Source organism: Megalobrama amblycephala, linkage group LG24 (genome assembly GCF_018812025.1).
Source record: "Megalobrama amblycephala isolate DHTTF-2021 linkage group LG24, ASM1881202v1, whole genome shotgun sequence".
In the NCBI taxonomy this organism is placed as follows: Eukaryota; Metazoa; Chordata; class Actinopteri; order Cypriniformes; family Xenocyprididae; genus Megalobrama; species Megalobrama amblycephala.
Genome location: NC_063067.1, coordinates 1,464,691 through 1,477,593, shown reverse-complemented (window position 1 = coordinate 1,477,593; position 12,903 = coordinate 1,464,691). Strand labels below are relative to the sequence as shown.

Genomic DNA, 12,903 nt, shown 5'->3' with positions numbered 1-12,903 from the left:
AACGTTCTATAACTTTACTAGAAGAATGTTTGATCATAAACCCTTGCCAGAACGTTAGCCAAGGTTCTGGTTCCTTGTTATTAGCTGGATTATGTTCCTTTTAGTCACAGCAACTATACCTGAAACAGGATTTTAGCATGACCGCATAAATTCACTAATATTTCCACTATTGTAATCGATAGTTGAAATATTATGGAATTTATGCGGTCATGGTAAAGTCCGTTCAGAATCAGATATGCTAATTCCTCTCAGTCGTTGTGGATATGCGGTCTGACCATCTAACCAGCTGTTGCTAGGAGAAACCCATGTCTGCTCTGATTGGTCCGCATCCTTTAGCCTCGAGCCAATCAGCATCAGATCCGATGAACGTTCATGACATTATATATATCTGCAGCCTCGCGCCGTCTGTTGTAAAATTATATTATACATTTGAGTGTAACGTATGCGTAAGTAGCAAATGTTTTTGCGTGCTGTTCGTTTAGTCGTTGAAAGATCACGGAACAGAATGTGTCGTCTGTGATGTGACAGCTGAAGCTGCGGGGGGAAATGGCGGACGGAGAGAGACAGTCGGTGCAGAATCCGAAAAAATGAGCGAATCAGAAAGCAAAGCGACTTTCATTTCAGGCCATTTGCTACAATAACTCAAGCGCTCTCGGACATCAAGCATCGCGTTTAGTACGGTTGGTGCATTATTATAATCGATACGGTTGTGTGATTATTACTGCTGCAGGTTCATGAAGCATCACTAAACTAAAGCTCAGTGTGAGAATGCTTCTGCTTCTGCTTGGGCCTGTTTAACCCTTTTCATTTGCAGACAGAATCATTTGTTGCTTTAATGTTTAAAGTTTGATTGCACGCATGCAGGATAACATTTATATTCGAGCTCATTCTCCTCCTAATAACAGATTTATGAAGAACATGTTACACACATGACACACACACATGCATCTCTTGAGATCTCAGAGTTCAGAGTAAAAAAAGGATGTTAATTTCAGCAGTGCTTGATTATGGGGTTTCTTTTCATTTATAGATGATCCTGACAGATGATATGGACACCTGTGTCCTTCACCAGGTAAAGACACTTAAAACACGTGTGTGTGTGTGTGTGTGTGTGTGATAATAGACTTACGTCCATATTAGTCTTTTCATAATGTCCAAAAACAATTGGCAATTAAATTAGTTTCACATGACCATCTTTTTTTACCCTTTCAATAAATCATTCTGCAGTTTTTTTCAGGTTATGCGAACATTAAGGGAATATTCAATTTTAACATTTTGCAGACATTATGAGAACGTTACTTTTGAATGTTTTCTGAACTTTCTGAAACGAGTAGTAATATTTTTAAAAAAGTTAGACAAAGTCCAACTAAAATGTTTCAAAAAATGTTGCATGAATGATGAATAAATAATGTTTTTGTGTGAACATGATCAAAGACCAGGTAACTTTGAATAAACGTTCTATTAATGTTACTGGAAGAATGTTAAACATTCCATTTTATCATTTTGCAAAAATTACGGGAACGTTACTTTTCTCTGAACATTCTAAAACAATGTTATGTTATTGTGGTAATGTTCTGAGAACATTATTAAAGTTCAAATATTTTAATTTTCAACAGACATTCTATAAAAGAATGTTTGCTCATATTTTTTGTGACTGTACTACACTACAGTGTTATTTTCACAGCTGAGATTGTATAAAATCAACATGAACAGCATGTATAACCCATCTTAACTCTGTAATGTGATGTACTTCTGTTAAAGTTTCTGTGAAATTAAACATCATATTAAATGAGAAAAATATAAGTTAACATATAAGTTCTCAACTGAAAAGGAGATTCATTTGGAAGAAGTGATCAAGAACGATGAAAACATGTTTTTGTTTCCAATAACACATTTCACACATTTCACACATTTCACAATTGACCATACGTACAGAACGTTTTTAAGAACTTCCGCAATTATATAAGCCAGCTGGAAAACTTCCGGTGAAATGTCACCTGTTGGTGTGTCGGTATCTTCAGTGTCCTGAGGTAGCTTTAACAACATCTGTAGTGTAATACTTAGTTTATAATCAGAATATAGTCACTTAAATAGTCAGGACTAGTGTTAATTTAGTTATTCAAATGTAAGACGACATAAAAAAGATGTTTCTCAGTGTTTCTCCTCAGCAAAATTCAATTCGACAATCAGTATTCACACTTACGTGTGAAAAAAAGCATCAACACACTGTAACTTAAATATTTATTGTGCACTTTAGATTAATTGAATAAAGTTTGTGTTTTTACAAGTGTGCTGAAATCAAACGTTCCCATTAGCTTCGTCTTTATTGCAATCAATAAAACTGGTTTATTGGCAAATTAGGCAAGTGTAATAACTCCATTAAAATATAAATACAAGATTAACAGTTCACCGGAAATGACCAAGCTGGTTTAACGACAACCAGGAAGTAACCGTGCATATAGTCAGTTACGCTAAGAAAGTACATGTGGTCTACTTTGATTTCATGTCTATTGTGCTTTCTGTGCACTGGTTTAAAGTGGCACTCTCTCTTTTGATGTGTTCTGGAAAGACTCTGAGGGCTCTGAATGCACCATAGCAGCAGTTCTGGAGGAAGAGGAGGAGCGAGTGTTTCGGTGGCGCCACGCCCTGCTGCAGGGTATGGAGTACCACAGTTCAGGGACGCTGCCGCTCCTGGGCAGCCCGCGATACTGTCCCGGCACTAACAGCGCCAGTGGCTATCTCTGCCAGACCGGCCACTGCTGCCAGGAGACGGGCTGCTGTACCTACTACTATGAGCTGTGGTGTGAGTCCATCTGTTACTGTAAATATTCTTCCCAGCTATCAAATATAGAACATTTTGTTAACCATTAAGTTATTTCTGAATGTTCTCTGAACATCCAGTTTAAAAAAAAAAAAAAAAAAAAAATTGGGAACATTCCTTTTTATCATGTTGGGAATGTTACTTTTGAATGTTCTCTGAATGTTCTGAAACATGTAGTTACATTTAAAAAATATTAAACTAAAATGTTTCAGAAAAAAATGTTCCATAAATGATGTATAAATACCTCAGAATGAACGTTACTGCAAGAATGTTTTATCGTTCTTCAAACATTATGGAAACGTTACTTTTGAACATTCTCTGAATGTTCTGAAACAATTTTAGACAAACATCCAACAAAAAATTGATAGAAGATATATAAATAATGTTTTTGTGCTGTTTTGAGAACAATATTAAAGGCCAGATATATCTGAATGAACGTTCCTGGAAGAGCATTTGTTCAAAACTTTGAGAATGTTCCCTGTTAGCTGGAATAAAATTCAAATTATGTCATTTACTCACCCTCATGTTGTTCCAAAACCATCTTTGAATCTTGCATGTTGATTCATTTTTGGGTGAAATGTTCCTGGTAAGACAATAGGGGTATAGGGGAAAAATTTAAACTAATATATATCACCATATTTACCCAGTTGATTAATCACAGTACAATAAGACAAATGTTTTGTATTACAAGTTTTCTGAGATGTTATGTTTAAATAAGCAAATGAGGCATTAATTAAGTTATGCACTTGTTTGCATACATTTCCAGATTATAAATAAACATTGGATAAAGCCAGGTTCAAAATTCTTGTTTGATTTTGTTGACATATTAGAGTTAAAGGTTTTTACAGAGGGGATTTTGGATTTCTTTTTTTATCACTGCATAAATCAGAAAATACTGCCAGAAGAAGAAAAAAAGATGCTTTTAGGAATAAAATGTTATATAAATCAGTGTGAATGATATATGAACAAACCCCACAGTAAAAACCTTCAGAATATAGTCAGGTATAAAACTGTAAATTTTGGTGTTTGTAAGTGCTGCTGAAGTGGAGGAAAAAACTTTACCGCCTTTAAAGATATGTACTGCAATTGAAATCTATAGACGCAAATAGAATAAGTGCAATAAAATAAACACTTAAATGTGTATTTATGATGTTTTCCCCTTTTTAATTTTTCAGTTTTACTCTAAATAAAATAGGCCAAAATGTTAGTGCATGAAAGAACAATGGTTTTGACTGTCGTGTCTTGCCCCAAATATAGAAACTCTGTTAAAATACTGGTTAAAAATGCATACTGTACAACCGATTACTCATTACATACAATACAATAGACTGCGTCATCTATATTAGTCCACAATCATGTGTAAATGACGATGTGACTTTATCTGCCCCTGTGGATCGCCTACTCGCTTGTCAATCAACAATTGTTGGTTTCAAGCAGCTTTACAAGAAAGCTTCTGATTATAGATAAAGTCTGAGTTAACATACTTTCAAATGAAGACCAAAGTGCTGTACAGAGAAAAAAAAATTACAGGGAGTGCAGAATTATTAGGCAAGTTGATTTTCTGATCATATTTTTTTCCCAAGCACATTTTACCAATTCCAATCCACATCAATCTTAATAACTACTATTAATATTGTTTTTAATCATTTATAAGTGATATATAATTGTTCATGAAGGCTGGAAATGAAAAATGCCTTATATTCAGGTGTGCAGAATTATTAGGCAAGTTTTCTTTTACAGGCAAAATGAGCCAAAAAAGAGATTTAACTCAGACTGAAAAGTCAAAAATTATTAAATACTCATGAGAAGGACGCAATACTAATGCAATACTAGAAATTGCAAAGTTAAAGCATGACCAAGGGACAGCAAAATGCTCATTGGGTCAGTGGGGTCAGACAAAAACAGGTGGAAAAGAAAAGACACATGTTAACTGCAAAATAATTAAGAATTAAGGTGAAGAATTAAGTGTGAAACCATCAGGAACCCTTTAGTCTCCAGCGCCACCATTTTCCAGAGCTGCAACCTACCTGGAGTCTCCAGAAGTGCAAGGTGTTAGGATCTCAGAGACTTAGGTTAGCTAAAGAATCCTAAAAAATGACCTGCACTTGATAAGAATCACAAGCTGAAGTGTTATAAAATACATGAAGACTGGGTTTTAATAGGGCTTATAGACAGACAGCTTGAGAATGACTCCTGATGGACCAGCACCACATCCTCTTGTACCACTGTTTGAAGAATTTATCCAGAATCTGGCAGTAAGGTGTTTGAGTTCACTTTTAGTCCATCTCTTATCCTGAAATGTCTGTCTTGCAGAGATGGACTAAAAATGATCTTCCAAAACTTACTGCCAGATTCTGGAAGATAAATTCTTCAAACAGTGGTACAAGAGGATGTGGTGCTGGTCCTTCAGGAGTCACTCTCAAGCTGTCGGTTTATAAGGTGACCCAATGAGCATTTTGCTGTCCCTTGGTCATGCTTTAACTTTGCAATTTCTAGTATTGCATTAGTATTGCGTCCTTCTCATGAGTATTTAATAATTTTTGACTTTTCAGTCTGAGTTAAATCTCTTTTTTGGCTCATTTTGCCTGTAAAAGAAAACCTGCCTAATAATTCTGCACACCTGAATATAAGGCATTTTTCATTTCCAGCCTTCATGAACAATTATATATCACTTATAAATGATTAAAAACAATATTAATAGTAGTTATTAAGATTGATGTGGATTGGAATTGGTAAAATGTGCTTGGGAAAAAAATATGATCAGAAAATCAACTTGCCTAATAATTCTGCACTCCCTGTAGATTAAGATTAAAAACAATTAAAAGACCATACTAAAAGTCATCACAACCAAAATGACAAACTTATTCGAAGATAGTGTAAATAAATAAGTCTTAAGTCTGATTACAAAACCATCAATAGATTCAGCATTTAGAAAAGCCAAACATAGTCTACAGTACGTGCACAAAACGTCTTTGTGCGACAATATATCTTGAATGAATCAATGATTATTATTCTGAATAAATAGCAATTTAATAGTTTCCATCCACCAAATTTTATGTGAATTTTGGGACTGGATGGAAACAAAAATATGTACATAAATTCTAAACATGAGGTGAATCATTTTTTTATCCAATAAGAAATGCACATAAACTACAATGGAAACACATTAACTGAATGCATCCCTCGATGCACTAACCATGGGACCAATCACATCGCAGCATCTCAAATGTTGGTTTGGTGGTTCTGAAACGCCTGAGTCAAAGTCTGTCATCAGAATGATTTGGTTTAATTCCCTCCCAAAGCGTCTCACACGATTGTGTTCCCAAACACCAGCATCCGAACGCAAGAGAACATGACAGCGTTTATTGTGTTTCATCCTTTATGATGGAGGAAAAACAATGGGCCAATTGCAGCAACTTCCATTTTTATGACAGATATTTTATGCCAGTTTCCCAGGAAGTGGTGATTTTGTTCTCTTGAACACATGCGATGCAAATGTTTTATGCAATATTCCAATTTTGCGAATAAGTTAAATTCACAGCATTGGATGGAAACACAGCTAGTGAGTCCTTTATTCTTTATGTATTCTTGCTTGTGTTCAGGGTTTTGGCTGCTGTGGAGTGTACTCATCCTGTTCAGCTGTTGCTGTGCGTATCGTCACCGTCAGGCGAAGCAGCGCGTCCAGCAGCAGCAGAGGCAGAGAGAGATCAACCTCATGGCCTATCACGGAGCGTGCAGTTACCCTTCCTCCATGTTTGACCTCAGTAAGAATTGCTCCTAACTCATGCTCACAAAGACATTTATTTGCAAAAAAAAAAATCACACTTGAATGCAAATTATAAAACTGAAGTTTTGTAAATGATTTGCTCTGTATTTGAAAATCTCAGGGTTAAAGTTGCACTCTACTTATTTTTTTCTTCATTAAAAAGATTCAAGTTTTAACTATTAGATATCACCATAAAATCCCAGTTGATTAATGTCAGTAAATTAAGACAATTGTTTTGTTTCACGAGTTTAAATATACAAATGAGGCATTATCTAATTAGATATGCACTAATTTGTATACATTTCTAGAAAATAAATCTGATGCAAATTATAGGACTGAATTTTTGTAAATGATTTGCTCTTTATTTGAAAATCAGTTATGTTTTCTTCATTAAAACATTTCAAACATAAAAACTATAACATACATACATATAAAATACAATAAAGTGTTCAGTAAGAGCTTATTTACATTTACTCTACTTAGGAGACACTTATCAAAAGCGACTTAAGAGGAATGAGGAATATAACAAGCCATTTGTCATAAAACTATATATATATACAACAACAACATTCATAATACAGTATGCAATAGAATAGCAGAATATTGAAAAACAATATAAAAATCACAAAATAAATCACCCTCTATTTATTTTTATACAATCCTATAGCAGAATTGTTCTGAATAGTTAAAGAAACACAAACTACATCACAATCTACAGTTAAGAGTCTCAATGAAAACATGCACAAAGTTACATTTAAACTAAGTATACTAATCTTGCGTTCTTATTGGCAGGTTTCCTCGCCTCACTTAAACTGCCATCCTATGAGGAAGTAGCAGCCCAACCCAGCACCCCGCCTCCTCCCTACAGCTCCGTTGCCTACCCACGAGGCTCCGCCCACCCTGGCCCGAGTCACATGCTGTCATCACAGAGCTCTGACAACTACACCAGCTGCTCCTGTGACTCCTGCTGTCCGTCATCGCCCTGTAGCTCCTCCCCCTCTTCTGCCCAGCTCACGGATGAGACCGATACGAGCCATGCCTCCACGCCCTCCCTCAGCGAGCCTGGCCACATCCACTCCGCAATTATGCACAACGAGAGCGTTCCGCTCAACGAAGGTGGCCAATCACCAACACTCGAGATCGTGGAGGTGGAGCTTCCATGCTCCACCCCCTTGGATTGCAATGCGAACAACAAACCGGCGAAGAACATCAGCACTAGTAGCACAGATAATGTTACTGACATATTAGATGTATCCCAAACTGTTAGTACTAACAATATCTGTGATGCAAACAGCCCGACGTCGAAGAATATCACCAGCGTTTGTCATCCCTCATCCTCTTCGTCTCTGCACCTCTTCTCAATCTCTGACCCACTTGGTGCTTGTTCCGAGCCGCAGAGGGAGGAGCCTGTAGCTCCGCCCCCTCAGTCTCCACCCAAGTCAGCTCTCTTTTCTCCCGGCGTTGAACCCGAGCGCCGTGACTCCGCCGTGAGTGACCTGGATGTGGACCAAACGCACTTCCAGCAGCGACGGCTGACTGGCGACTCTGGCATCGAGGTCTGCCGCTGCCGGGTGGAACGCGAAGAAGAGGATGATGAGGAGGAAGAAGACGGCGGACACTTACCGGCAGAGTCGGCAATTGAGACGGGTGATGCTCTTCACGATAGTCCAGACTGTTCCGCCAGAGCCAGACAGCTGCCAGCTGATGGGGGCGGGAAAGAGGCGTGGCCTGTCTCCTCGGTGCCTCCGCCCACTGAAGCGGTTGTCATTGCCATCGAAACTGACTGATCTAGTGCATAAATGAGTGTGAGAGCAACTGTACAGACTGACGTTAGAAGATACACATTAAATCTTTGGTCTTAGGGTCAAACACTACCATAAATTTTAGAATAACTAAGATAGCAACAAATCATGTGACACAAGACTGGCGTAATGATGCTGAAAATGCAGCTTTGATCACGGGAATAAATTACATTTTACAATATATTCACATAGAAAATTATTTTAGCTATTTTAATTTATAATAATATTTCACAATTTTACTGTATTTTTCATCAAACAAATGCTGCCTTCACTCTAAAAAACACTGGGTTAAAAACAACCCAATTTGGTACAACCCAATTTGCCCCTGTATGTTGCTTTGCATAAAATTAAATGATATACAGAACAATAACAAATTTTTAGATTAAATAAAATGTACGCAAACCTGTATTTTACCGAAGACATGCACCAATTTGACGGAGCTGCACTGCTCTCTCCTGAAATGGGTGCAAAAAGTCTGCAATAACTCAATACCTCTGTTATTATGTCTGACCCAGGATCTGGGTAACACAAAATCTACCCAAACACTGGTTTGTTACATCTGACCCAGGAGCTAGGTAACACAAAAAATACCCAAACACTGGGTTGTTACGTCTGACCCAGGATCTGAGTAACACAAAATCTACCCAAACAATGGGTTGTTACGTCTGACCCAGGATCTGGGTAACACAAAAACTACCCAAACACTGGGTTGTTACGTCTGACCCAGGATCTGGGTAACACAAAAACTACCCAAACACTGGGTTGTTACGTCTGACCCAGGATCTGGGTAACACAAAAACCACAAACACTGGGTTGTTACGTCTGACCCAGGATCTGAGTGACACAAAATCTACCCAAACACTGGGTTGTTACGTCTGACCCAGGATCTGAGTAGCACAAAAACTACATACACTGGGTTGTTACGTCTGACCCAGGATCTGTGTAACACAGAAACTACCCAAACACTGGGTTGTTACGTCTGACCCAGGATCTGGGTAACACAAAAACCACAAACACTGGGTTGTTACGTCTGACCCAGGATCTGAGTGACACAAAATCTACCCAAACACTGGGTTGTTACGTCTGACCCAGGATCTGAGTAGCACAAAAACTACATACACTGGGTTGTTACGTCTGACCCAGGATCTGTGTAACACAGAAACTACCCAAACACTGGGTTGTTACGTCTGACCCAGGATCTGAGTAACACAAAATCTCCCCAAACACTGGGTTGTTACGCCTGACCCAGGATCTGGGTAACACAGAAACTACCCAAACACTGGGTTGTTACGTCTGACCCAGAAGCCGGGTAACACAAAATCTACCCAAACACTGGTTTGTTACATCTGACCCAGGAGCTAGGTAACACAAAAAATACCCAAACACTGGGTTGTTACGTCTGACCCAGGATCTGAGTAACACAAAATCTACCCAAACACTGGGTTGTTACGTCTGACCCAGGATCTGGGTAACACAAAATCTACCCAAACACTGGGTTGTTACGTCTGACCCAGGATCTGGGTAACACAAAAACTACCCAAACACTGGGTTGTTACGTCTGACCCAGGATCTGGGTAACACAAAAACTACCCAAACACTGGGTTGTTACGTCTGACCCAGGATCTGGGTAACACAAAAACCACAAACACTGGGTTGTTACGTCTGACCCAGGATCTGGGTAACACAAAAACTACCCAAACACTGGGTTGTTACGTCTGACCCAGGATCTGGGTAACACAAAAACTACCCAAACACTGGGTTGTTATGTCTGACCCAGGATCTGGGTAACACAAAAACCACAAACACTGGGTTGTTACGTCTGACCCAGGATCTGAGTAGCACAAAAACTACATACACTGGGTTGTTACGTCTGACCCAGGATCTGTGTAACACAGAAACTACCCAAACACTGGGTTGTTACGTCTGACCCAGAAGCCGGGTAACACAAAAACCACAAACACTGGGTTGTTATGTCTGACCCAGGATCTGGGTAACACAAAAACCACAAACACTGGGTTGTTACGTCTGACCCAGGATCTGAGTAGCACAAAAACTACATACACTGGGTTGTTACGTCTGACCCAGGATCTGTGTAACACAGAAACTACCCAAACACTGGGTTGTTACGTCTGACCCAGGATCTGAGTAACACAAAATCTCCCCAAACACTGGGTTGTTACGCCTGACCCAGGATCTGGGTAACACAGAAACTACCCAAACACTGGGTTGTTACGTCTGACCCAGAAGCCGGGTAACACAAAATCTCCCCAAAGACTGGGTTGTTACGCCTGACCCAGGATCTGGGTAACGCAAAAACTACCCAAACACTGGGTTGTTACGTCTGACCCAGGATCTGTGTAACACAGAAACTACCCAAACACTGGGTTGTTACGTCTGACCCAGGATCTGAGTAACACAAAAACTACCCAAACACTGGGTTGTTACGTCTGACCCAGGATCTGAGTAACACAAAAACTACATACACTGGGTTGTTATGTCTGACCCAGGATCTGGGTAACATAAAAACTACCCAAACACTGGGTTGTTACATCTGACCCAGGATCTGGGTAACACAAAAACTATAAACACTCGGTTGTTACGTCTCACCCAGGATCTGGGTAACACAAAAACTACAAACACTCGGTTGTTACGTCTGATTCAGGATCTGAGTAACACAAAAACTACAAACACTGGGTTGTTACGTCTGATCCAGGATCTGGGTGACACAAAATCTACCCAAACACTGGAAAAATAACTCCCAAAAAAAATTACCCAAAAGGCTCAACCCAGGACATGGGTAGAATAAATAACCCAAGATTTTTTAGAGTGTTGGTGAACAGTTTCGAAAACATTTAAAAATCTTAATTATTCCACTCTTTTGACCGGTAGTGTACATCTGTGTCTGTCTCCGTTCTTTCAGTCTCTGTTAACTGTTCAGGCGCTGATTCACTAGAACCAGACCAAAGTTGGCCCCTGATGACCTCTGATTAAGCCCATCATGCAATGGAGGAAAAAACATGCCATTGAGGCATAATTTAACTTTTTGTTTGAACATTTTCGGCTTTATTTTTGCATTGAAATGCATTCTTTCTTTTTTTTTTTTAAATGAAATTTTTAATATAACCTCTAATGCAACATTTACTTTTGTTTGATTTTTAGCCATTCGTAGTAAAAAAAAAAAAAAAACCCAGATGCACTAGGTGACCTGAAGATACACACTAAAGAGTGGACAATGTTCTGACTGGACGAACGGAACGGACCCTTAAATGTTCCTCTTCTTTCCTACTTTCTCTCTGACAGTCCGACTGCTGCTTCTGCTCATTAGTTTTAAAAAGAACACCATCAGTTGTGATAAAACAACGCACACAAACGCCCTTCCCACGGAATTCTGGGTAATGCAGAACACATGTGCGCTCTCAAATTAAGACGTCATTACCTGAAGGAACCGCTTCTCCAGAACACCAGCTTGGCCAAAACAGATGCTGCATCGCAACCACTAACAAAGAATCAAGACGACACCTCAGGACATGACTTTTGCTTCGGTTCTCAATTTATTGTTATTTTTTTATCAACATTTGTTTACGTCTTTATGTCAGACATTGAAACGGCATTGTTCATTTCCAACATGCAGGCGGCTGAATCTCACGAAAATCACATTTCATGACAAAATCAAATGGTAGAAAATAAGAAATTATATTTTGCATTAAGAAAACACCCTGTTTTTAGGACTTGACCATTTTTTTGCATTAATTTCATGACATTTAAGCACATTTAACCATGACTGTAATGTGAAAAAATAATGAAATTGTATTATTAATGAGAATCAGAATAGATGACAATGAAAATTAAAGAAAACATCACAATAATAATCACAATAATGACCATTTGAGAGGAAAATGTGATTAAATATCATGAAAATAAAACAATAAAATGTAAATATATATATATATATATATATATATATATATATATATACACAGATTTCACATATATACAAATATATAATTCCATTTTTAAACGTATATATACATTTTTACAGATTCAAATTTAAAACATTGCATTACGATTACACATATATATATATATATATATATATATATATATATATATAATGATAACTTTTTTATTTCACGTTTCACATGTACATGTTTTCGTGAGATTCATTCAGCCTATAGACCGACAGCGTACCGCTGTTGAATCAATCATACATAGATATATATGGAATTAGATCTAATTATACATAAGAATTAATCTAGTAGCTTCAGATGAATATACAAGCTCTCTCTCGATATGAAATGATCTCTATTTTCTAAGCATGCTGTTCGTGGGGTTTGGTGTGCTGCTGTTTAATGTTGTCAGAGGGGTTCTGTGTTCCATCTTAGAATATTGACAGTGTTACCAGCATCACTGTTGCGTTACCATGGCGTTACTATGACAACCCACTCTAGTGTGAGCAATAGAGTGTGTTTGACGTTGATGTGCGGCGCTGTGAACGTTGTAATTCAAACATTTAA

At 38.1% G+C, this 12,903-nt stretch overlaps 1 protein-coding gene across 2 annotated transcripts; it reads left to right on the top strand.

Annotated features, from left to right (window-relative positions):
• The first annotated feature begins 333 nt into the window (after window positions 1-333).
• si:ch73-290k24.6 lies at window positions 334-9,013 on the top strand. Of its 2 annotated transcripts, none has more exons than XM_048179197.1 (5): window positions 334-675; window positions 1,031-1,072; window positions 2,570-2,803; window positions 6,424-6,585; window positions 7,380-9,013. In XM_048179197.1, the coding sequence occupies exons 3-5, from the start codon at window positions 2,659-2,661 to the stop codon at window positions 8,372-8,374; spliced, it is 1,302 nt and encodes a 433-aa protein (XP_048035154.1). In that variant the 5' UTR covers window positions 334-675; window positions 1,031-1,072; window positions 2,570-2,658; the 3' UTR covers window positions 8,375-9,013. The 2 variants fall into 2 exon arrangements, with proteins under 2 accessions (XP_048035154.1, XP_048035153.1); XM_048179196.1 differs by having other exon boundaries at window positions 334-680.
• The last annotated feature ends 3,890 nt before the right edge of the window (window positions 9,014-12,903 follow it).

What these genes read in the sequence shown, in the direction of transcription:
- si:ch73-290k24.6 (XM_048179197.1), top strand. Translation starts at nt 2,659, where the DNA reads ATGGAGTACCACAGTTCAGGGACGCTGCCGCTCCTGGGCAGCCCGCGA. An exon ending in CTACTACTATGAGCTGTGGT is followed by an intron (nt 2,804 to 6,423) that starts GTGAGTCCATCT and finishes GCTTGTGTTCAG; the next exon opens with GGTTTTGGCTGCTGTGGAGT. An exon ending in TTCCTCCATGTTTGACCTCA is followed by an intron (nt 6,586 to 7,379) that starts GTAAGAATTGCT and finishes TCTTATTGGCAG; the next exon opens with GTTTCCTCGCCTCACTTAAA.